Source organism: Excalfactoria chinensis, chromosome 2 (genome assembly GCF_039878825.1).
Source record: "Excalfactoria chinensis isolate bCotChi1 chromosome 2, bCotChi1.hap2, whole genome shotgun sequence".
In the NCBI taxonomy this organism is placed as follows: Eukaryota; Metazoa; Chordata; class Aves; order Galliformes; family Phasianidae; genus Excalfactoria; species Excalfactoria chinensis.
This window is the reverse complement of record NC_092826.1, coordinates 80,575,780-80,597,762: the sequence shown is the minus strand read 5'-3', so window position 1 is coordinate 80,597,762 and position 21,983 is coordinate 80,575,780. Positions and strand designations below refer to the sequence as shown.

At 41.7% G+C, this 21,983-nt stretch overlaps 1 protein-coding gene across 4 annotated transcripts in view; it reads right to left on the bottom strand.

Moving 5' to 3' along the window:
* Window positions 1-14,159: 14,159 nt before the first annotated feature.
* DSP (desmoplakin) overlaps window positions 14,160-21,983 on the bottom strand; it is a 36,654-nt gene continuing 28,830 nt past the window's right edge. For 2 of the 4 annotated variants that reach the window (XM_072329344.1, XM_072329345.1), the window contains exons 23-24: window positions 19,516-21,807; window positions 14,160-18,083 (exon numbers count right to left, since the gene is read on the bottom strand). In XM_072329344.1, coding sequence (XP_072185445.1) covers window positions 14,889-18,083; window positions 19,516-21,807 — 5,487 coding nt within the window. In that variant the 3' untranslated portion in view covers window positions 14,160-14,888. The remainder of the gene's footprint in view (window positions 18,084-19,515; window positions 21,808-21,983) is intronic. The other 2 variants (XM_072329346.1, XM_072329347.1) reach the window with 2 other exon arrangements.

Sequence of the window (21,983 nt, the reverse complement as noted above, 5' to 3'; positions counted from 1 at the left end):
GAAGTCCAATGAAGTTTCTGCAAAGGTATGGACAGCAGAAGCAATGCCTTAGACACACTGGAATAAGTCATGATAAGAAACTTACTTTTATGTAAAATACATTCATCTTCATTATTGCCAGTACCTCAAATCCGATTAGATGACAATGAGACATATAGGAAAACAGGATTAGAATCCTCTTCCACTGCACAACAACTGAACATATACACTCTATTGGCTGTATTAGAAAGTAACTGAAAAACGACTGCCACAAACATGCCTTACATCATAGGCTATTCTTGTATGTACTTTGTGGAGGAAACCTCTTGTGACTTTCATGAGACCACATCATTTGGATGACTCACAAAATGAAAGCTATACCTATACTCCAGCAGACTCCTATAACAATGCCAGAGCTGTCATAGCCTCCACAGTCAGTACACTGCTCAGCATGAAGAAAGAAGTCACAAAAGAATAAGGCATGTAGGACAGTTATTCTTAATGATTCCTATCACACAGTACACAAAAGCTGAACGCAATATCGATGTTGCAGCCAAACATTCAAAAGCAGTATCTCATGGACTGAGAATGCATGTGGCTGAGTAAGACAAAGAACAATTTATCCAGGAAGTATTATGGGCAATTATAGCATCTGCCTTCCCATTATGACCCTGAATTGACACAAAGATGTTACTGCAAAAAAAAATTCAGAACCTTCCAACCTGGAAGAACAACACAGGATTTTATAGGCAATTAAACTCCAGAAACTCACTACTAACCAAGATCATTTCAGACCTTAACATTTCCTGAACTCAATGAAGACAATATTTTCTTGAGGTTTGGTATTTCCTCTACTAATTCTTTAGATGCAAGCATCCCAGCACCAGAAATCCATTCCATGCAGAAAAATGCATAAGCCTACCAAATTCTTTCATCCACAAAGTGAGAATGAGTTTTTGCACTTAGTCTTATATTTGGGATGAGCTCAGACACAGTGGTGAAGGTGTCTATCTGGATAAGCAGACAGTCTGGATTTAGTCTGTACCTGCTCGATGATTTAAAATCTGTCTTCCTATTGACATGTCCCAGAGGCTGTTGTGCAACAGCTTCAACTTCATGTAGACCATAACATAACATCAGAGAAAACCTGCTGTAAAGTTCTCGGGGTTGTGAGCTGACTGAGTGCAAATCATAGATCCTTGTGGTTTCTTTTCCCCAAGATTGTAATTAAATTTATTTGCCTAATTTTCAGTCTTGTTTTTCTTTTGCTTCTTTTCTTCCTTGTAGGAAGATGAGTGGGTGATTTTCTTACTTTATGGATTTGTACATACAGAAGTTAGGCATACATTTTTTCTCCTTGGAGCATGCAAGGAAAGAGTCTGCCAAATACTTCTTAAACATAACTTCTTTTCTAGCCTACGTATGCTCTGTTAATTTGCTTTTCTTGCTGTGTATTTTCTCCCTTCCTCACAAATGTACTAACCTGGGATATGCGGACTGTTGTGCTTTCAGAAAGCTAGGTCATGTCAGCCTTCCTGATTTAGAGGTAAGGAGGACAAGCATTTACTAATTAAAGTAGAGCAAGACACCGCACATGAAACATTAGAGTTTTGCAAAAATATATTGCTCATTTGCTTAAAAGGATGAGTTTATTTTAAAATATTAAAAGACTAAAAGTGAAAAACTGGTCCCACTGGAACAGTAACCAGTTCCCTGCTCTTTTTGTAGAGCCAGAACTTCATTTTGTATCTCCAGAAGATACAGCCTCTCTCCCTCATAGCTGCAAATCAAGGCACTTTTAATTCTCCTTGATTTACCTAAGATTACAAACAGGTGCAGTTACTCTGTTTTGTAAATAAGTGAACTTGGGTGTAAATTTCAACTCTAGGGCCACTACAAATTTAACTTTTGGAGAAGACAAGCTTTTTCTAGTCTCTGAATATTTTATTTTCTTAAACTTTACAGGTGTTTTAGCATTTACCATTAGTGACATGTTACACACTTTGTTGGAGGAAGGATTCTTAAGTACCAAAGACAGTATAATATCAGTAACCTTCAGCCTGTTCACACAACACCCTTAAACATCTCTGGCCTGAAGTCTTGACCGTGTTCTCCCATCTCTGTTGCAATGTTGCACCAGAAGTAATGATGTATGGTATCACAATTCTCCAAAATAAAGGTTAATTAATATTCTTTGTAGTTGAGACTGACCCTGGAGCAATACCTTCCCACAGGAGACACGCAGCTTTGTCTGAAGCACATTTATGCCTGAGGGAAGTCCATAGAAGAGAAGATTTATGAGCTCTTCTCACAATTGTCTTATCCTACAAAAATGTTATCATGCTCTTGAACCAAGGGATGAAAAGCAAAGGCGCCCATATAATGAAACAGAAGAGAAATTTAGATACAAAAACTGAAGCATTTCACAGGTGAGGAAAGGCTGAGAAAGCTGGATTTGTCCAGATGGAGAAAGAGGAGAGTCAAGGAAAAATAATCAATATACACAAATATCTGAAGACAGTGCTCGGATGCTGAGTGACAGGACGAGGGAGACAATGAAACACAGGAGACGTATCACCATAAGATCAGGAATCTCTGTAAAAGCACAGGGGTGACTGAGAGCTGATACAGGTTGCCTAGGGAGCTTGTGGACTGGCCCTCCTTGGTGATATTCTGAAACCACTTGAAACACGGTGCTGGGAAATTGCTTCTAGGTGTCCACACTTCAGCAAAGAGAGCTGAACCCAATGATCTCCAGAGATCCCTTCCCACCTCAGTTTTTCAGTGAATGTAGGGAGACAGATCATGTTGTCACATATAGGAATAACAAATAGTATGTATTTGTCAGATGCACCTATAGCATAACGGCACACGAAGTAAATGAATTACAGAATATCCCAAGTTAAAAGGACCCACAGGAATCATCATCCAACTTCTGGCTCCACAAAGAACCACCCAAGATTTGATCTATATTTCTGAAAGTGTTGGCCAAAGGCTTCCTAAATTCTAGCAGCTTGGTGCCATTCTTAATGTGAACAAACTTTTCTTGATATGCAACCTCAACCTCCCCTGACACAGCTCCATATCATTCCCTTGGGCCTGGTTGCTGCCACCACAGAGTAGAGAACAGCATTGCCCCTCCACTCTCTGTAAGGAGCTGAAGAAGCCTCCCCACAGGCTCCTCTGCTCTGCGCTGAACAAACCCAGGGATCTCAGCCACTCCTCCTTGCCCTCCAGACCCTTCCCCATCTTTACATCCCTACTTTAAGTACTTTCTAATAGTTTTACGGTTTTTTTACACTGTGACACCCAGAAGTACACAGGTGTTGCAGGTGTTTTTTCAATAACTCCCAGAATAACCTTATACATAATTTTTCCAGGCACCAAATTGAGACTGACAGGCCTATAATTACCAGGATATCCTTTCTTGTCCTTCTTGAAAACATTTTCCAGCTTCAGCTAGCTGTCTGGGACCTATCCAGATTCCCAAGAACATCAACAAATAAATAATTGAGAGGAAGACATCAACCAGATCTTTGAACCCTGGGATGAATCCCATTGAGATCTGTAGACCTAAATGAATCCAGCTGGAGCAGCAAATCCATACTAGTTAGATAGACATTGGCTGGGAGTTCACCTTTACCACAGTCATGGTCACAGAATCACAGAATGACCTGGGTTGGAAGGGACCTCAAGGATCAGGAAGCTCCAACCCCTCTGCCTGGCAGGGCCACTAAACTTCCACGTTTACTAAATCAGGTTGCCCAGGGCCCCATCCAACCCGGCCTTCAGGGCTCCCGAGTTGCAGGGCCATTATCAAAGCTGAAGCATAATTAACATCTACGCGTTATCTGGATGCCTATTTGTGAGATGACCGTTCTCATCAAGAAATATTATTTCTAGTCTTCCTTTTGCTGATAACACTTTTGTAAAAGCTATTTTTATCATCCCACACAGTACTGGCTAGCCTCAACTCTAACTGAGCTTCAGTCACACTAATTTTCTCTCTACACTGGTGAGCAACATCTGAGTTCTCCCACATCATCCAATCTCACTTTTGACACTTCTGCCCACTCCTCTGTGCCCCCACACACCTGAGTCACCCTAACACTTACACTGACTTATTTTTAATCTGTACAGCTTTTCATCCAGAATTCTATCTGTGTGAAGCTTAAGGAAGGACTGAGTAACTTTCAACAGGTGTTGCTGGAAGTATAGGACATGTGAGAACTATCTACTCTGTAAGGTTGGTAATTTACTTAACAAGGGAAAAAAGAAGTTCACCAATCTCTCCTCCCCAGCCAATGGACAGGATTCAAATACATAGCGAGGTGGTAGATGCACAGCAGCCCTGAGGAGATACCATTCATCATGCTAAAGTTAATGGAATTTTTACTATACAGGGTGATGAGTCCTGAAAGTAGACTTGGCAAAACAACCATTCTGAGATTAAACATAGATAACGATTTATCAAAGGTGATTTTCTGATGCTTGCTATTCAAAGAATCACAGTCTTGATGATGTTGTACATTGCATACCACACGGTGTTCCAGGCAACTCCACTACATCTCTATTCCTTTAATTTTACTTTTCCTAAGACTAGCAAGGAGTTACCAGAGAGGCTGGAGAAGATGAGCACACAGTATAAAAGAAAATCTATTTTGAGTTTGGTTCTACATCACTGACATCAACAACGCCAGAAATTTCTGCAAAAGTAAATATTTTTTTACATTTGTTTTTAGGAATCCATAATGAAAACATTTTATACTTTCTTCCCTTTTTAGAAATTGCCAGTGTCCTTATTCTTAGTCCTGGAAGGACTTCACCACAATATTTTGACTGTACTGCAAAATATTGTGTAGAAAATGTCATTTCCCTGGTTTGCTGCAAGTCTAACAGGATTTTCTCTTGAAGGACAAACCAGAGAACTGAAAGGAACAAACAGTTCCATAGATTTTTCAATTGGCCTAAAATCAAGGGTTCTTTTGTGCCTGAAGATAGCTAACTAAAAGCACATAAACTGAACATGATGAATCCTTTAAGCTTTCAAGTAGTTTCTGTTCTATATTGGAAATAATTTTCTAGTTGTATCAAAGCAGATTATGTGAGAGCATTAAATTAACTTAGATATACAGACAAATTCCAAAAGTTAGATCTTTGCAACACTAGTAACTGTTGGGCGAGAAGAGGATCTTCATTTGGACTGCTTTGTTCATTTCCAGGATGATGAACAGCATACAGGCAGTCCAGGAAAGGTCTGGAGCACAAGTCTTACTGCTCTCTACTACTGAAAGGAGGTTGTGGTGAGACAGGGTGAGCTTCCTCTCTCAGATAACAGTGAGGGAATGGCCTTAAGTTGTACCAGAGAAAGTTCATGTTGGATATAAAGAAACATTTCTTCACAAAAGTGTTGAAGTAGTGGCACAGACTGCCCATGGAGATGATGGAGTCACTGTCCTTGTTGATGTTCAAGACATGTATGGATGTGGCACTGAGGGACATGGTTAGTGGGTACGGTGGTGAAGGGTTTGTGGTTAGACTTGGTGGTCTCAGAGGTCTTTTTCCATCCTTAACAATTGTATGAAGTAACACTCATCTCAGAATGCTAATGAGGCCAATTTTCTTCCAAAAATAATATTCTCTGACAGAGATTTCACCAGTTTTTAGAGCAGTTGATTCACAAGGTCACAGTTTAACACTCAAAGCCATCAGGACATAAAACATAGAAAAGAAAGAAAGAAAATGATAACAGAAAGTATCATCTTCCAGGGCTTTACCTTTCATCATCACATGATTGACTCCACAACTAAAAGCTTTCCCAAAAATCTAAGAGCGGCTAAAAAGTTCCATATGATTCATTCAGTTTAATATTTATTACAGTTGTGCTGAGATGCTTGCCAAGTAATCCAGTAACATTCTTGGCTATTACTGATGCCTTCTAAGTGTCTCCTTTCCAGCTAGTCAGTGCTGTAAAACTAAGCAAGAAAGACAGATCTCATTGTTTCTCCAGACCTCAAAAAGAGAAAGATATCCATACTGTGAACTTAGACAAGTCCACCTTAAAAACTCATTTAAAATTCACCTGGACTGCACAGTGAGCTTAGATCAAAGGCTACTATCATAAACTCATCTTTCCCAGATGCGAACAACCTCAAGTGTTTCACACTGCCTTGACAGGGAGCCAAGGATGAGCAAGCACAAGGATGTCCTCAAAGAAGACCAGTCTCTTTTATGGTGGAGCTTGGGTACCAGATTTTAGATCTGATATCGTACAAATACACACGTGGCTGTGCATGCCTGTCCATTTGCCAGTAGAATGGGAAGCGGTGACTTAAATAAATAAACTGCTTCAATCACCATTCCTAAGCTGTTGCAAAGCCCCAGTAGGAAAGACACCGGGCTGAAGTGAAGCTGATGGCTGGTGATCCTGCTGATCCATCGGGCAGATGTGCAGCAGTGGCTCAGCATGTCACAGTAAGGAATGGTCACTTGAAGGACCAATAAACACCAAAGGTGCTTCCAAGACTGCCAGCAGGAAGGGATAGTCTTGTCTGTAGGAGCTGCCTTTGTTTCCAGAGAAGGAAGAAGGGAAGAGCCAAAAAGAAAGAAGGAGGATGGGAAGCCTTCAAATATTTCTGGTGATCTGCTCACTGAACTTTGGGACAGTTCCAGATACAAATCTGAAATTTGACATCTTCAAAGATATAGACATCTCAAACATTAAACTTGGAGAACTGTAAAGCAGACAAGTCTGTAAAAGAAAAATTCTGCCCCACAGTGACTCCAAAAAGAAAGATAGGCCAAATCTTCCCATGGAAATCAAACTGAAAACCATCTTTACTAAGTACGTATAAAAATATCACAAGCAAGGTAATGCATTACTAATGTTAAGTAAAATCAAGATGATATATATCTTACATTTTTAAGCAGACTCTATACATGTTAATGAAGAAGTTTAGGTACAGGCTGCTTTTAAATATTCTTTTAGAGCAGGTGTCAGTTCCAATAAATTTAGGACACATAATCATGCCAGCGCAGTCTAATATGGCTTCTGAGTCATGCTGATGTTGTATGCAAAAGCTTTCCACTGCAAAGACAAGATAATCCAGCCACTTTATCAGTTGTGAGAGAAAGACTATTTAAATCACTTTTTTCTTTTTATTTGTGGAAGATGAGCAGCATGCACGATCTTCATTCCACAGTGTTGCATATGTAGATGAACTTTGTACACACTTTCTACAATAATAGTGATAGGACACAGGGGGGGGGGGGGGGGGGGGGATATCATTAAATTTAAAGAGGAAATTAGGTGAGATGTTAGGAAGAAAATCTTTACTCAGAGGGTGGTGAGGCAGTGACACAGATGCCCAGGAAAGCTGGGCTCCATCCCTAGAGGCATTCAAGGCCAGGTTGGATGGGGCCCTGGGCAGCCTGAGCTGGTGGGGGATAGCCCTGCCCACAGAAGGGGGTTAGAACTAGATGGGCTTTGAGGTCCCTTCCAACCTAAGTCATTCTGTGGTTCTATGAACTTTCTATCTCTGATCTTTCTTTGGCTCATTTCTCCTGTGCATCCCAGACTGGCAGATGACAGATTGGGAAAGCAGCCATTTATCTTAGGCCTAGTGTAACCCAGGTAATCCTCACACATGTCTGAGCTTAAATGCTCATGTTGGCTACATCAGGAAACAGAAAATACTATGAATGAGGAAGTCTGTCTCTAAGGAGAGTGTATGATGTCACTGAGCTGGGTTCTCTCTTTTAGAAGTTGATATCTTATGAAGAAGAAACAAAGATGCTTGATAAAAGGTAGAAACCATGCTCCATGAAGTTAAGGTAGCAAACATTTTCTGATCTTTGTAAGGTTTCTCCATCTGCCTTCTCTCCTACCTCCTTCAAAAATGCACTTCTAATAAGGAACTCATGTACAACTCTATCCCAGCTGGAGCTCCTCATACATAACACTTTGTGTTAGCTACATACAACAGGAGATAAAAAACACTGGATGTCTAGTTTTGTGTGCTGGCCATACCTCAGTTGTTAGAGGGAGCATCACACATTGCACACACCTCCACCTCCAGACTGTAACAGCAGCAACCCAGTACCATGGCATTAAACTAGCTGAAATTAGAAAGAGAAACCACTTGTTCCCACTGCATTCAAACTGCTCTACAGTCTGTTCATGTTGCAAGAGGAAGCAGCGAACTCCCAGGGCTAGAGAGACTGGGGCAAGGAAGCCCAGATGAGGACGAAAGATAAAGAGCATTTTAGAGACCAGCAGCTCATCACTGATGTGGCCAGATGCTTGTTTCCCTTACTCAAAGCTGACCCCTCTTAATCTGTCTTGGTACATATTTGTGCTTATCACACATACACAAGTAAGAACCTACATAGGATAACCTCTTTAAAAATGTGTACAGCTAAGTTACTGGGATCAGAGCTCAACACAGAGCAACTATGATCTGTGCTGACTGCCTACAAAATTATTACGGCCCTATTACAATATGGCATTAGCATGTACCACCTCTTTCCCAGGTTACAGCAGGTAACCATTCTATTAACTCTGTGTTTATGGTACTGGGTAGTGGACTGTAGTTCACACATGCCACCATAGGAAGCCAGCAGTAAGAGGAGATAGCAACCACCAGTGAAGAGTTTGCATCCCATCTTCAAACATTGCCCGCAGTGAGCTTGTAGCTAAGCAGAGCACAGTATCCTGAGGGCAAGACTAGTGATCTGGCCTAGAATGGCTATTTGAGGCCAGAGGGGCTCAAATAATGGGGGATAAAAAACAACGCAGCATCTGAGATAGTTTTATTCTCCATTTCTCCAGGCTGGATGTACACAATGGGTATAGAACGGTCCTTATTGAATTTGGAAGCTCTAATATCAACCTGAAAGAAATGGAAACCTAAATACTTCCAGGCTATAGCTACGCACATTACCCCACTTCTCCTTCCATCCCACCTCAAATTATTCACCAGAAAACCAAACAACTTCAAAGGAATTACAGCTATTTTGAAACTTGCCTTAAACTCCATGAATAGTTCTACAAATAAAAGGCAGAAAAAAAAAACAGCTAGAAAGCAAGACAGGTTCAAAGACTTTCCCTGATATTTCCTAAATGAAAATGTTTATAGCAACATTTTGAAACAGAGCTAAGTTTTACAAATAAAGATATTTGAAGAAGAACCATTTGGTTCCGTCTTCAAACTCCTCAGCTCATCCAAGAAACCGAGTGCTATCCCTGTTCTGTCCTTGATTGTTTGTAAAACCTTTCCAGGACTTTGTTCTTTGTTTTGTGGATTTTCCCCCCAGCCCCCTTCTATGAAAACAAATACAATTCTATTGGCATAATAAAAATAAATGAAGTCAGCAACATTTTGGAAAGGGAAAAACTGGTTGGCCTGGACTTAATGGTGAGGCTGGCCCCAGAGGACATGTTGGATTTCCCAGAGTGAAGGAAGCCTCTGGGAAACAAGGCAGGAAACCCAAAGTCCCCAGGGTCAGGGTTGCACAGTTTGCTTAGATTACTGTCAGGTTCTATGAGATAAGGTTGAATGACAGCTCAGCTTTATTGAATGATTGTATCCTCTGTTTACTACTTATTTATCTGTTAAAGTTTAAATGCAGCTTCATAGGAACAGGAAGGCTTTTTATACAGTAAAGGAGGTACTTGTAGTAAGGTACTCAACAGTATTCAGCAATGGCATCTCCTGCATGTTTCTCTCTGTCAGGGTTTGGAAGGTTTGCAGAGGGAGCTGCATAAGCCAGGCAAGTGTGCTGTATGGCTCTCAATGAGGTTTAGTGCCAGGTGCTGCACTTGTGTCGCAACTCCACATAGCAGGCCCAGAGCAGAGTGGCTGAAAAGCCACCAAGCAGAAAAAGATCTGGTAGTGCCATTTGACAGGCAGCTGAACAGGAGCCAGCAGTGCACCTGATGGCCAGGGCCAACTGCTCCTGGGCTGCATCAGAAACAATGTGGCCAACAGAACTGGGAAGCAGTGGTCCCCATGTGTACAGCATTGGTGAAGCTACACCTCAAACATGGTGTTCAGTTTTGGGCTCCTCACTGCAAGAGAGGCACTGACTTGCTTGAGCACGCACAGAGAAGAGCAACAAGCTAGTAAGGGGTTAGAGGAAAAGTTAAGAGCATCAACTGAGGGAACTGGGGCTGTTTGTTCTGGGGAAGGGAAGGCACAGGGGAGACCTTATCGCTGTCTACAACTCCCCGACAGGATGCTGCAGCAAGGAGGGTGTTGGCTGCATTCCCTTGGGTCCCATTGCTTGTCACCTGGGAACTGGTCTCAGGTTGCACAGAGAGCTTTAGGTTGACCATCAGAAGAATTTCTTCACAGGCAGCAGCAAAGCACTGGAACGGACTGCCCAGGTGCAGTCCCCACTCCAAGACGTATTTTAGAGTTGTGTGGTCATAGCACTAAGGTACAGAGTTTAATGATAGGACACAGTAGGTCAGGTTGGTGGTTGGACTTGTGACCTTGAAGATATTTTCCAACCTAAATGACTATCAAACCGTTTCCACCATACAGACAGATAACGGAAGAGAGCACTAGGGCCCAGGTGGAAGAAATGGCATGAATGCCTGTTTTTTAAGTTGAAGGAAAGGAAAATAAACCACTTTCTCTCCAAGTAGCCGGATGATAAGATGCACCCCCTCCCAAAAATAAATAAATAAATAAATGAATAACAGCAGCTGCCACGAGCAACCAGCACTCCCTGGTTCAATGTGTGCACCTGGGCTACAAGAAGGAAAGGACCGTATATTGCCAGCAGAACAGGAATCTGCAGAGGAATCAGCAACAGAAGTACTTGATATATTAGCGAATGGATATTCAGCTCCCACCAGTAGAGCATCCACTGGATTTACGCTACTAAGATACGTTGCTGATGATCTACTAGATCCAAAACACGCTCTATAATGAATAGATCTCAAGACATTGCTCTGCTTATTATATGATGCAGTTATACATGTACTAACTGTGCATTTGGTGTTACTCTGAAGAGAAAGAAATAAAGTATTAGCCTCAAATTACAGATGCATAGTCATTAACACCAGGATAGCTAGCAGAGGTCAGAAAGGAGCAGAGAGCCTACACACGGCCTGCTCTGAGGGTCATGGGGATTGTGTATGTTGTCTGGCACATAGAAAACACGCATTTCCAAATATAACATAACTCAGACAGTTACACAGGACAAGTGAATCCCACTCATCTCAGAACAGCCTAGATGCACAGAAACTTGAAAGTAAATGACTCATACAGATTTATCTTAGAAGAATATGCAGAAAATTGAAATATAAACAAGTTAAAAAAGAAAAGAACCACACCCACACTCACTGTAAATACCTATAATTTAATAATCCAATTTTACACTGTCACATAAAGTTATTCTGTAAGTATTCCCCACCCATCTTTCATATTCAAAAGGCTAGACTATTAGTCAGCCATGCTATACATGCCATTACAAAGTCACAGAAGACAGACAAAACTGGCTCATGCACTGCTGCCCCAACTGCAGCCTTTTCCCAGCTCAGAAGCAGATGGACAGTGACCTAACATCAAGGTGATTCACTCCAAGAAAACCCTCAGAAATAAATTCCTGTCCTGATCAGAGCAAAGCCCAGCTCCATAAGAAACTGACACTGCTAATAACCAAACACTCCCCAGCCAAGTCAGCATGCAGAACACTCATTTTCCAACAAACAGGGTCAACATCCCCTATCTCCTGTCCCCAGGTGCAGGGAAGAAGCGGTGGATTTGGGGGACTGACTCTGACCACAAGCCTGCTAATGGACACATCCCACCCAGCACCCCTTCCACATGGGGAAGTGCTCACAGGCAGCCTGGGCCAACAAGTCTACCCTGGCTTTTTAATATTGTAGAACTGCTGTCTCAGCAGAGATGAAAATTCAGAACTGCCAGTCATTCATTCATTCAAGGCAAATGGAAAAAACATTTCATCTTTCATGCAAGTGCCAAGCCTGTGAACACCCTACCCCAAAGCCCAACATTCACTTCTTTGTCCCCACAGCACCACACCACAACAAAACAACCTGGGTATATCCAGTTACAGGTCACCCGTCTCACCAACACCACATGCTGCCTCAGAAACATGCTCTCACATTGACCATGCCCAACACCTTATCCTCCTGCTGCTCATACCTGTTATATCTCTGCTGTCTGACCATATAAGACTGCTGCAGCTAAGCTTCAGCTCCAGAGAAGGGGAGCTCTTCCTATAACTCCTTCCTCTGTACCTTTTTACCACAGAGGAAAACTCTCTGGCACCTGCAGATTATCAGTTTCCTGCCCCACCTGCTGCCTAACTTGGCTGAGCTGCCACTCAGCCCCCTGGGTCTCTGCACCAAATGCCTCTAGCCAAATGAGACCACCATTGACTAAAGCAATGCTACTGTATGGAGAAGAAAGCAAGGTCATCATCATCCGGGAGATATGATGTTATACTTAGGTTACCACCGCAGAACAGAATGTTGATCCATAGGATAAATGGTTGATCCAGAAGTAAGAGATGTAAGACACAACTATAAACAGCTTATCAGAGATGCCAAGAATATCTTATACAGAACATACACACTCAAAGCTAGCAACTGTGCCTCAAAGTAAGAATTCCCCAGACCATGCTAAGTGCTGGCACCCAATTGCAGGCTTCTCTTCAGTAAAAGGCTCACTTTTAACACTTCACCATAGAGCACAGCAACCTCCTCACCATTTAAAACTGCTGCAACAGATTTTGATTAAGGTCTTTAAAAGCAAACAAACAAAAACCCACCTACAGCTGTTTCTCCCTAGCAGTCCAGGCACTGAGTTTTCCCCTGTGGTACAGCTAATGAATTTCAGCTGTAAGCAAACCTCAGAAGCTGTGAATTTCCTCGTAGACAGGTTTATCACTTCATCACCTACTTTTGACAGAGGTCCCTACTGACTTGTACCAGTCTGCTCAGTTTCTTAGTCCAGTAATGGAGGATACTTTATGTATGGGAGAGTTCAGATGTTATCCTCAGAAGATACTGGAAATGCTTTTCAGGTTAGAAGCTATGCTTCAACAGAGACAAAATTATCAAAACCCAATCTCTTTTCACCCTAGGAAAAGAATATGTTACAAAAACCATGTAGCACCATTGACAGTGATTAGCATTTGTTCCTATCTGTTTCCTCTTTTTACCTGTAACGGCTCATAAAACTGATAGACAGATGACATGGTACACAGCTAAAAGTTTGTTATGCATCTCAGGCAATTCTTTCAGCTATTTACAGGAAGAATTTATTTCAGGTACTGGCAAACCAGACTAATAGTTTTTTTCATTTAAAGCTCTGTACTGGTATTTGTCTAAAACCATACTATGTTATTAAGTGATAACAGAGGTAGGAACACAGTACCTACCACAGGTATTGGCACTCTGGTGTGTGGGAGAGAACACAATGCTCTCAACATACACAGACATTTACTGCTATGGCTGAGGAACAGCCACATCAACTAAGCAGCTTCAGATCATGCCTCTAGTCCTGTGCTCCATCCTGCTCTGCTTTCTGAGCTCAAGAGAGACCTCAGATACAAGACGACAGCAGGCTACTAGCAGAACTTGCAAAAGCAAGCCATCACACAAACAATGATATGTGCTTGACATTTTCTAGTTTTTCAGGGGCCACCAGAGGTGGCTGGACATCCCAGGAGGTGACTGTTTAGGTTTTTGAATGACCCTCCTATCCCACTAGACTGTTTAGCTAAGTCCAGTCACTTGTCTTTGTTCTGCTCACTGTCCAAAACTGAATGATGTGCAAGGGAGTATCTGACTCAGAGTCTCTTGTAGCTGCAGAGACAATGGATCGTGAGCAGAAGAAATATGCTTCTGATCATCAAGCCGACAATCAACTGTGGAAACTGGCTTTCTGCTTCTAAAGCAGTGTTCATTATTGGTGCAATCTTCCCTTTCCTTCTGAAAACACAGAATCAATCAAAAGCCTGTATTCATAAAAATGATGTACAGGCACATTATTTTTCATGATGTCCAATCTACTGTTTTTACAACAAGACTATTACTTCTTTCTTTTCTAAATGGTCCTTTCTATAATTCTTATCTCTAAGAATATCCATAGCTAAATTTAATAAGCACACAACGAATAGTTTAAAACTGCAAAGGTTTATTGCCCAGGATAGCTGACACAGTGCAGTTAGATTTGTATATATATTTTTTGTTACATGGAAATCAAGCAAAACAGTAGAAAACATATATAGGTAACAGTAAAACAGAAGCCCAGCCTAATACCAGCCCTTTTTTAGTCACCAAATTAATACTTAAGAGAATGGCCAAACATACAGAAGTAGCACATCTGGAAGACAGCTTTTCATGTTATAGAATAGATTCTAGACCAATATTTAAGGTATTTTCTGTCCACAGTGTATTTTTTTCTCTGTAATAACACACTGAGAAAGGCTCTATGTGGAAAAAAAAAAACAAAACTTCAGGACTTTAAAACCCTCAGCTATCAGTTTATGAGTTAAGAGTTACAGTTAATAGGAGAAGACAAATGACAGTATTTAAAATATACAGAGGCCCATTAAATATCCAACACTAAAAGGAAATGGCAACTGAAAATCAAAATTCACAAACACTACTTCTTTCATCCCCCTATCCTCTACTCCACAAATCCGTGTTCAAGCATTTTGCAGATTTTTCAGACACTGAACACACCCAGAAAAGACTTTATTTTGGACATGCCTTTATTTCCTTTGTTTCAGCAAAGTGGTTTTGCTTGGGCAAGTAACGACAGGACCACAAACTATATTGCTTTCATTTATTCAGTTGTTGATTTAGGAAAGGGGATATAGAGTAAGCTAGATGATATTAAAATGCATACACATTCCCTGCCTTACTAACGCCCAATAGACCCACTGCTGAAGGTTGAGTATGAGTAAGAATATGAAGAAGTTGCCGATGCGTCAAAACTTCCCCTCCTAGATCCACTGCGTGAGCCTGAACGGGAGCCAGAGCGAGAGCCAGAACGAGAGCCAGGTGCTGAGGAGACATTGTAGGGACTGGATATACCTTTTGATGAAACAGAGGCTGCTTCCAAGAGTTTAAGACCAGTAATATCTTCCACCATTGACCGATTCATTGCATCTTTGTAGGATATTTTCAGCTTGGTCTTGGGGCAGGTCAGTATTTTGGGATAGCTGTTGGTGTCTTGCAATTTCTGGGCAGCGCGACCATCAATCAATGAATTTCGAATGGCTTCTTCAATACTTATTCTTCCACGTATTTCTGGATCCACAAGACCACCGGTAAGGTACTGGAATTCAAGGAACCGCTGCCCAGCCTCATAAGGCAACCATTTTTCCTTGACTGCTTCTGCTGCTGACATCCTCTTGCGTCCACTCTTTATGCCTTCAAATCCTATGAAGGCCTTCTGGGCTGGTTTGAGCCGTGTGGCCATATCCTGATCAATGATGCCCTGACTGGTAGCTTCCTGAAGGGTGAGCCTCTGGCCCGTGGTAGGGCAGATTATGCCCCCTGTGCAGGCCTGGGCTTCAAGTAACCGTTGTCCAGTGATGCTATCCACAATACCCCGCTGTATAGCTTCTGAAATTGAGATTTTCTCCAAGTTTTCGGTGTCAAATATGGCTGCAATGGGACTGCATTCATCCGGGGTCTCTGAGAATGAACCACTCCTTATCAGTGAGGAAGAACTCCTGACACTCAGCACTGTGGGAGACCGAGTCACCGATTCATGTCGAAACACCTCATCAGTGCCATTACGGCAGGAAATCATGTCTGCAAACTGCGTCAGGCTTAAACTGCCAGAACGGTATTGATCAAAGAATTTCTTCTCCACCAGACCTTTATCAATAGCATCTTGTATATCATACTGGCTACCTGTTTTCCTGTCAACAAGGACTACTCTACTGCTACCATCCGATCCAGTAATAGTTATTTCTTCCCACTCACACTCCTGTTCAGCTAGTTCTGTATAGGTGTCAAAATCTATGAGGCCTTTGCTGTATGCCTCCTGCACTGACATTTCCCTGTTTGTTTCTGGATCTACAATGACAACTCGGCGCTTCCTAAGGGTGTTCTTCTGTGAGGTGTGCACCACCTTCTTCTTCTCCCTCAGGGGCAGAAGGCAGAGCCCTGTTGCATCATCCTTTATGCATCTTTCCTTCAGCTGTAAGTAGGTCAGGTTCTCTTCTGTATTAGGATCAAAAAACCCTTTGGTGTCATCGCTTGGATCACTGAGGATCAGGTTGAGCTCCTCATTGAAGTAGCCACGCTTGTAGGCTGTCTCTACAGGCAAGCGGTAGCTTTCTTTGGGGTCAATGATTCCACCAGTAGCAATCTGGGCCTCCAGCAAGCGAATGCCATGGCCTCTTTCTATGAGCTCTTTGTTCATTGCTTGAAACAGAGAAATGATGTTTCCAGTTTCTGGGTCTTTGTACCCAGTGACAGCTCTTTCAGCAGAGAGAAGCTTCTCTTTAAATTCTATTCCAACAAGACCTCTTTTGTAAGCTTCTTCAACAGGCAGCCTTGCGTTGCTGACAGGATCAACTATGAACCCAGTGGCTGCCTGGGCTTCTAGGAGTTCAAGGGCTGTCCCTGGTCTAACCAAGCCTATTTTCATAGCCTGGTAAATGCCAAGTTTCTCTTTAGTAGCCTCATTGTAGATACCTGCAATACAGCTAGAGCCCTGAAGGAAATCAATAATCCTCTCACTCACTTCTTCCACTGTAATTGCACCTCTTTCCAAATCATTCCTTGTTGATTCCTTAATAATTCCAGCCTCAAGAAGAGCATCTGCTGAGACCGGCTGCCTGATGCCTTGGAATGACATACTCCTCTTCTGCACTGGAAGGAGAAGCAAGCCAGTATGTGGCTCAATCCTGCATTTTTCCTTTAGCTGCATGTAAGTGACTGCCTTTTTGGTGCTGGGATCAATGAAGTTCTTTGTGGTACTTTGGCAGTTGTTTAGAATCCTGTACAGATCTTTGTCAATCAATCCACGGGATAAAGCTACATCTTTGGGTAGGAAAACACTGTTGACAGGATCAACAATCCCTCCCACAGCCAGCTGGGCTTCAAGCAGACGCATCCCAGTTTCTCTGTCAATCAAGTTTTTCTTCATGGCTTCAGACAGTGGCACAGTTTTGCCTGAGAAAGGATCTTTGAAACCTGTAATAGCCTTTTCTGCTGTATAGATTTGTTCTCTGTCATCAAAGTCAATCAGATCTCTGGCAATAGCACTGTCCACTGTTAACACCTCATTGCGGTGCGGGTCTATCACTCCTCCTGTTGCTGCCTGGGCTTCCAAGAGCAGGACTGCATTTTCTGCTGTAAGCAGCTGGTTTCGTTTGGCCTCAACAAAGGAGTACTTCTGTCTGGGTAAGACAGACACTCCTGCAATAGCACCTGCTCCTTTCAGGAAGGGTTCAATGTCAGCAGCGACTTCTTCTACTGACCTCTGCCCCTTCAGCAGTTTATCCAGAGTGAGTTTGTCTATAAGCTGACACTCATATAGCTGCATTGCTGTAATTTTCTTCCGCAGCCCATTGAACACCAACTTGGAGGCATCAATACAGAAGTCTTCTTCAGTCTGAGTAGATCTGTGGGACCCGTATGGGCGCTGTTTAAGTTTCTCAATCTCTCTCTGCAGCCTGAGACGCTCAGACTCCAACTCTGACTGGTTTTTGACAGCAGTCTCTTCCAGTCTGCACCTGTATCTCTCCTCAATCCTCTTAATCTCCATCTGCAGCCTTTCAATCTCACTCCTCAAGGAGTTCTTCTCCCTCTCACTCTTTTCTCTCTCACACTGGATCTTTCTTATGGATTCCTCCGTCCGGGAGTGCTGGCTCTTCCATTGGTTGAGGTCATTCAGGATTTGTTGTTTCTCATTTTCCAGGCGTTGCTTCAAACGAGACTCTGACTCCAGGTTAACTTTCAAACGGTTCAGCTCCTCTTCTAATCTCTGCAGCCTGGCTTTGTCTTGCTCCAAAGCACTCATTTTTATCAGCAAGGTCTCTCTTTCTTGCATAATGTGATTATACTGATTTTTGGATTCTTGAATCCTGTTGGATGCCTAAAATTTTAAACAAGAAATAAACAAAAAAAAAAAAAATAGTTAGTCATGCTCTCCACTTACAACACCCCTCAGCCTGTCATTTAACCTGCAGCAAACTGCCACTGAAAAACATTCTAGTCACAGCAGTGCTTCACCCAAAACCACAAATAAAATAAAACAGTGAAGGTACATCTGTCCCTTCAATGAAAGTATTTTTAGTACCAGAGTCTCCATGCCACTGCCTACAATCTTAATTTTCTAGAGATTTAGTTAGCTCTTTATGACTTCTTAATGCATGTCATAGTACACACACAGAGCACACAAGATTCTTTAAGAGTCTGATGCCCAGTAGGTGTACCCTGGCATAATTCTACTAACCTGAGTAAATACATATTAGCTAAGGACTGGGATGAAAATGAAATATGATTCACTTTTTCATATTAGTTTCAAACAATTTTACCTGTGTTGATTTACATGTTAATTCCCTTAATATCTTCATAATATAATATATATACACACATACTCTTTTATACACCTACATGCACATTCACATGCAGTCTATATTAAACCAAATAAAATGTTACATATTTGTAACACATGCATTATGTATGTATAGATGTCAGGTAATGCTAAATGTTATTAAAAATTAGTATTAATGTTCTAAAAATAAAGAAAAACTAAATAATTGACAGAATAGATGAGAATGAGGGAATAAAAATGGAGGGCAAATGCAGGAAAAAAAAAAAAAACAACACATTTTCAAAAGGTAGAAAAAGGAAGATGCAAAAATGTTTTCTTTAGCTTATCTATACTGTCATCTCAAGTTTAAAGAACACGGGCTGATAGTGAAATTTATGTCACCCTGGTGACTTAGGAATGGAAGCCCCAACAGTCAATGAAATTTAGGTTTTAGGTATCTTAGCTGGCAGCATCACTTTTAATTCTTAGTCACCACTTTACGCAGCTAAACAGCACTTTGATGGTTTGTTGGTTCTGGGGCTTTTAGCTTGTTTCGTTTGTGATACAGCTGATGTCAGCCTCAAAGGATTGCTTTAACCCATTCTGACCAAAACAGACCTGGGAAGCACACAGCCAGCAGAGCACAGCTAAGGAACGGCGGTATTCCATGTATTCTTATTTCCCCTTAGGATAGTTTGGTGAAGACCAGTACATACCCAGGGTTTCCTCCATGCTGAGTGCAAGGCTCAGCTAGCTGAAAAAGACACTTTAAAGTTTCCTAGCACAGTCCTCAGGGAGCAAAGGGGCTAAAGAAAGTGGCCAAATCCTGCCATTTTTCTTTTAAAAATAGCAAGTGGCCATAAAGGGAATATTAGTCACAAGTACAGTGAACTTAATCAGTAAGGTGTGAATTAAGTTGGTTCAAATGGACATTGTGATTAATTATGTATCTGAGAGACAGTAAAGCTGGGATCAAAATACGTGTGAATACCTCCAGAGCCTGCTTTTGGAATTTTTCAATTTCCTGTCTCAATTTTTCCCTTTCTTTCTGTAAATCATTAATCATCCCCTGAAGTTCCAGGGTTTGCTTGCTGCTTGTCTGAAGCTGATTCTTTAGTTCAGCAATGGCAGAATTTTTCTCATCAACTTCATTTCTGACCATTCTGAGCTCATCATACTCCAATCTAACATTTCGCAGCTCTTCCTCCAGTAACAAGTGTTCCTTGGTTAGGTTCTCAGTGAGAGACTGAAGCCTTTCGATTTCAATTTTGCACTCGTTCAAGTTTTTGCTCTTCTCCTCGGAGGTCTTCTGTAAGTGCTCATTTCGCAGGTGAGCCTGTTTTAATTGCTCCTGTTCTTGTACCAACTGACGACGTAAAGTCTCGATATCAGATGTGTATTTTCTTATCTCCTCCATGTACCTTTGTTTCTCTCTCACGTGACCATCTAGTACTTCTCTTTGGTGTCTAAGGTCATCTTCATTTCTCTTCTTTACAATAGACACTTCCTCTATCTGCTGTGTGAGATTAGTTATTTTAACTGATTGCTCTCTCATAGATCTCCTCATGCCTTCTACTTCCTCTTCCACCTTCTTCCTCCTGGATGCCTCCTCCATCACATTCTTATTCTGCCTGCAAAGTTCCTCCTCCAGCTTATGTTTTTGGATCTGCAAGTCTTTTATAGTGCTTTGGAACTTTGCACTTTCTTGATCCCTGCCTTTTTTCTCTTGCAAAACTCTCTCATAGTCAATTTTCAGTCTGGCCAGTTCCTGCTCTTGGATCCTCAGCTTGTTAATTGTCTCAGTAGCGCTTGTGTTTGCTTTCTGAAGGTCAAACTGAACTCGTTTTAACTGATTGTTCTCATCCTCTAGTTCTTTTCTTTGACTTGTCTCTACATCCAACAACTTTCTCAGCCTTTCAATCTCTTTGTTTCTCTCTTTAATGGTCTTAGAAGCATCATCAAGTGACTGTTTGTATCGCATGCTTTCATCAGAGTGCCTCTGAATAACTTGCTTTAGTTCAATCTCCAGCTGCTGTTTCTTCTGAGAAAGCTCTGAGCCAGCTGCCTTTTGCTGCTGAGCATTCTCTTCTACTTTCCGTAGATTATCTGTTGTTTGAGTTATTGTGTTCTTCAGTCTCCTAATTTCCTCACACAAATTCCTATTTTCTCTCACAGCATTATCAAGCTGTGTTCTATAATTATTGGTATCCTCTTCCTTTTGCATAGTGACCTGGTGAATTGTGGTCTTTGTGATATTAATCTCAGTTTCATATTTGTTCTTTAAGCTAATAATTTCCTCATCATAACTGTTCCTTACCTTAGCCAACTCATTTTCAAGTTCCCATCGGCTTTTAGCTTCTTCCTGAAGCTGAAGCTTTAGCCTTTCCAGCTCCTTAGTTTTATCCTGAATAGTAGCAGCAGCCTCTTCAAGAGCCTGCTTGTATCTTGAGTTGTCTTCGCCACGAAGCTGAATGATCTGTTTCAGCTCCAGCTCTAACTGGTGCTTCTGCTGCGACACCTCAGAACTGCAAGCCTTCTGCTGAAGAGCATCCTCCTCTGCCCTCCTCCGCTGATCTGTGGTTTGCAGAATGGCATCGTTCAGCCTCACGATCTCATCCTTAAGGTCTCTGTTTTCTCTTGACAGTCTGTCAACCTGGGCTCTGAGACCTTTTGCATCATCATCTTTCTGTGCAGCTATCTGCTGGATTGTGGTCTTCTTAATATTAATTTCTGTTTCATACTTGTTCTTTAAATTACTCATCTCCTCGCTAAACTGGTTTCTTACCTTAGCCAGCTCATTTTCATACTCCCTCTTCCGTGTGCCTTCATCCTGCAGAAGAACCCTTAATCTTTCTATCTCGTACTCCTTCTCCTTGATGACCTTCTCAGATTCTAACTTTTGCCAGCCAAGGCTGTCTTTCTCGTTTTGTCTTGTTTTCTGCAGCTGGTCGTAGTCATTCTTTTGTTGCTCATATCTGTCCTCCAGCAACTTCCTTTTCCTTTTCTCATCTTCCGTCTCGTAAGTCAACCTAGTTATTCTGTCATTTAGATCCTTTATTTGGGCATAGCATTTGTCCAGGTTTTGCTTAGCAGAATTTCCATCCATTTCAGCCTGTCTTTTCATCTCCTCCAAACTCATCAGCTTTGCTTTCAGCTGAGAAATGTCCATCTGGTACTTCTGCAGATTCTGTTCCAGGAATTTATGTTTGTTGTTTGTCTCTGAATTTGAATCCCTGGCAAGTCTGAGTTCTTCTTCCAGAAGTTCAATTTTGGTGGCTTTCATCTACAAAATGGTAACAAAAAACAGGGAGGAGGGGGGGGGGAGGAAGAGAAAAAGAAATGCTCACTTGTGACAACTGTTTCAAAAGTAGCAAAGTCAATATGACATACAATATACATTTGCAAATCTGACAGCTCACAAGACGTATATATTTTATTTGCTTCAGCGATAGCTGAAAA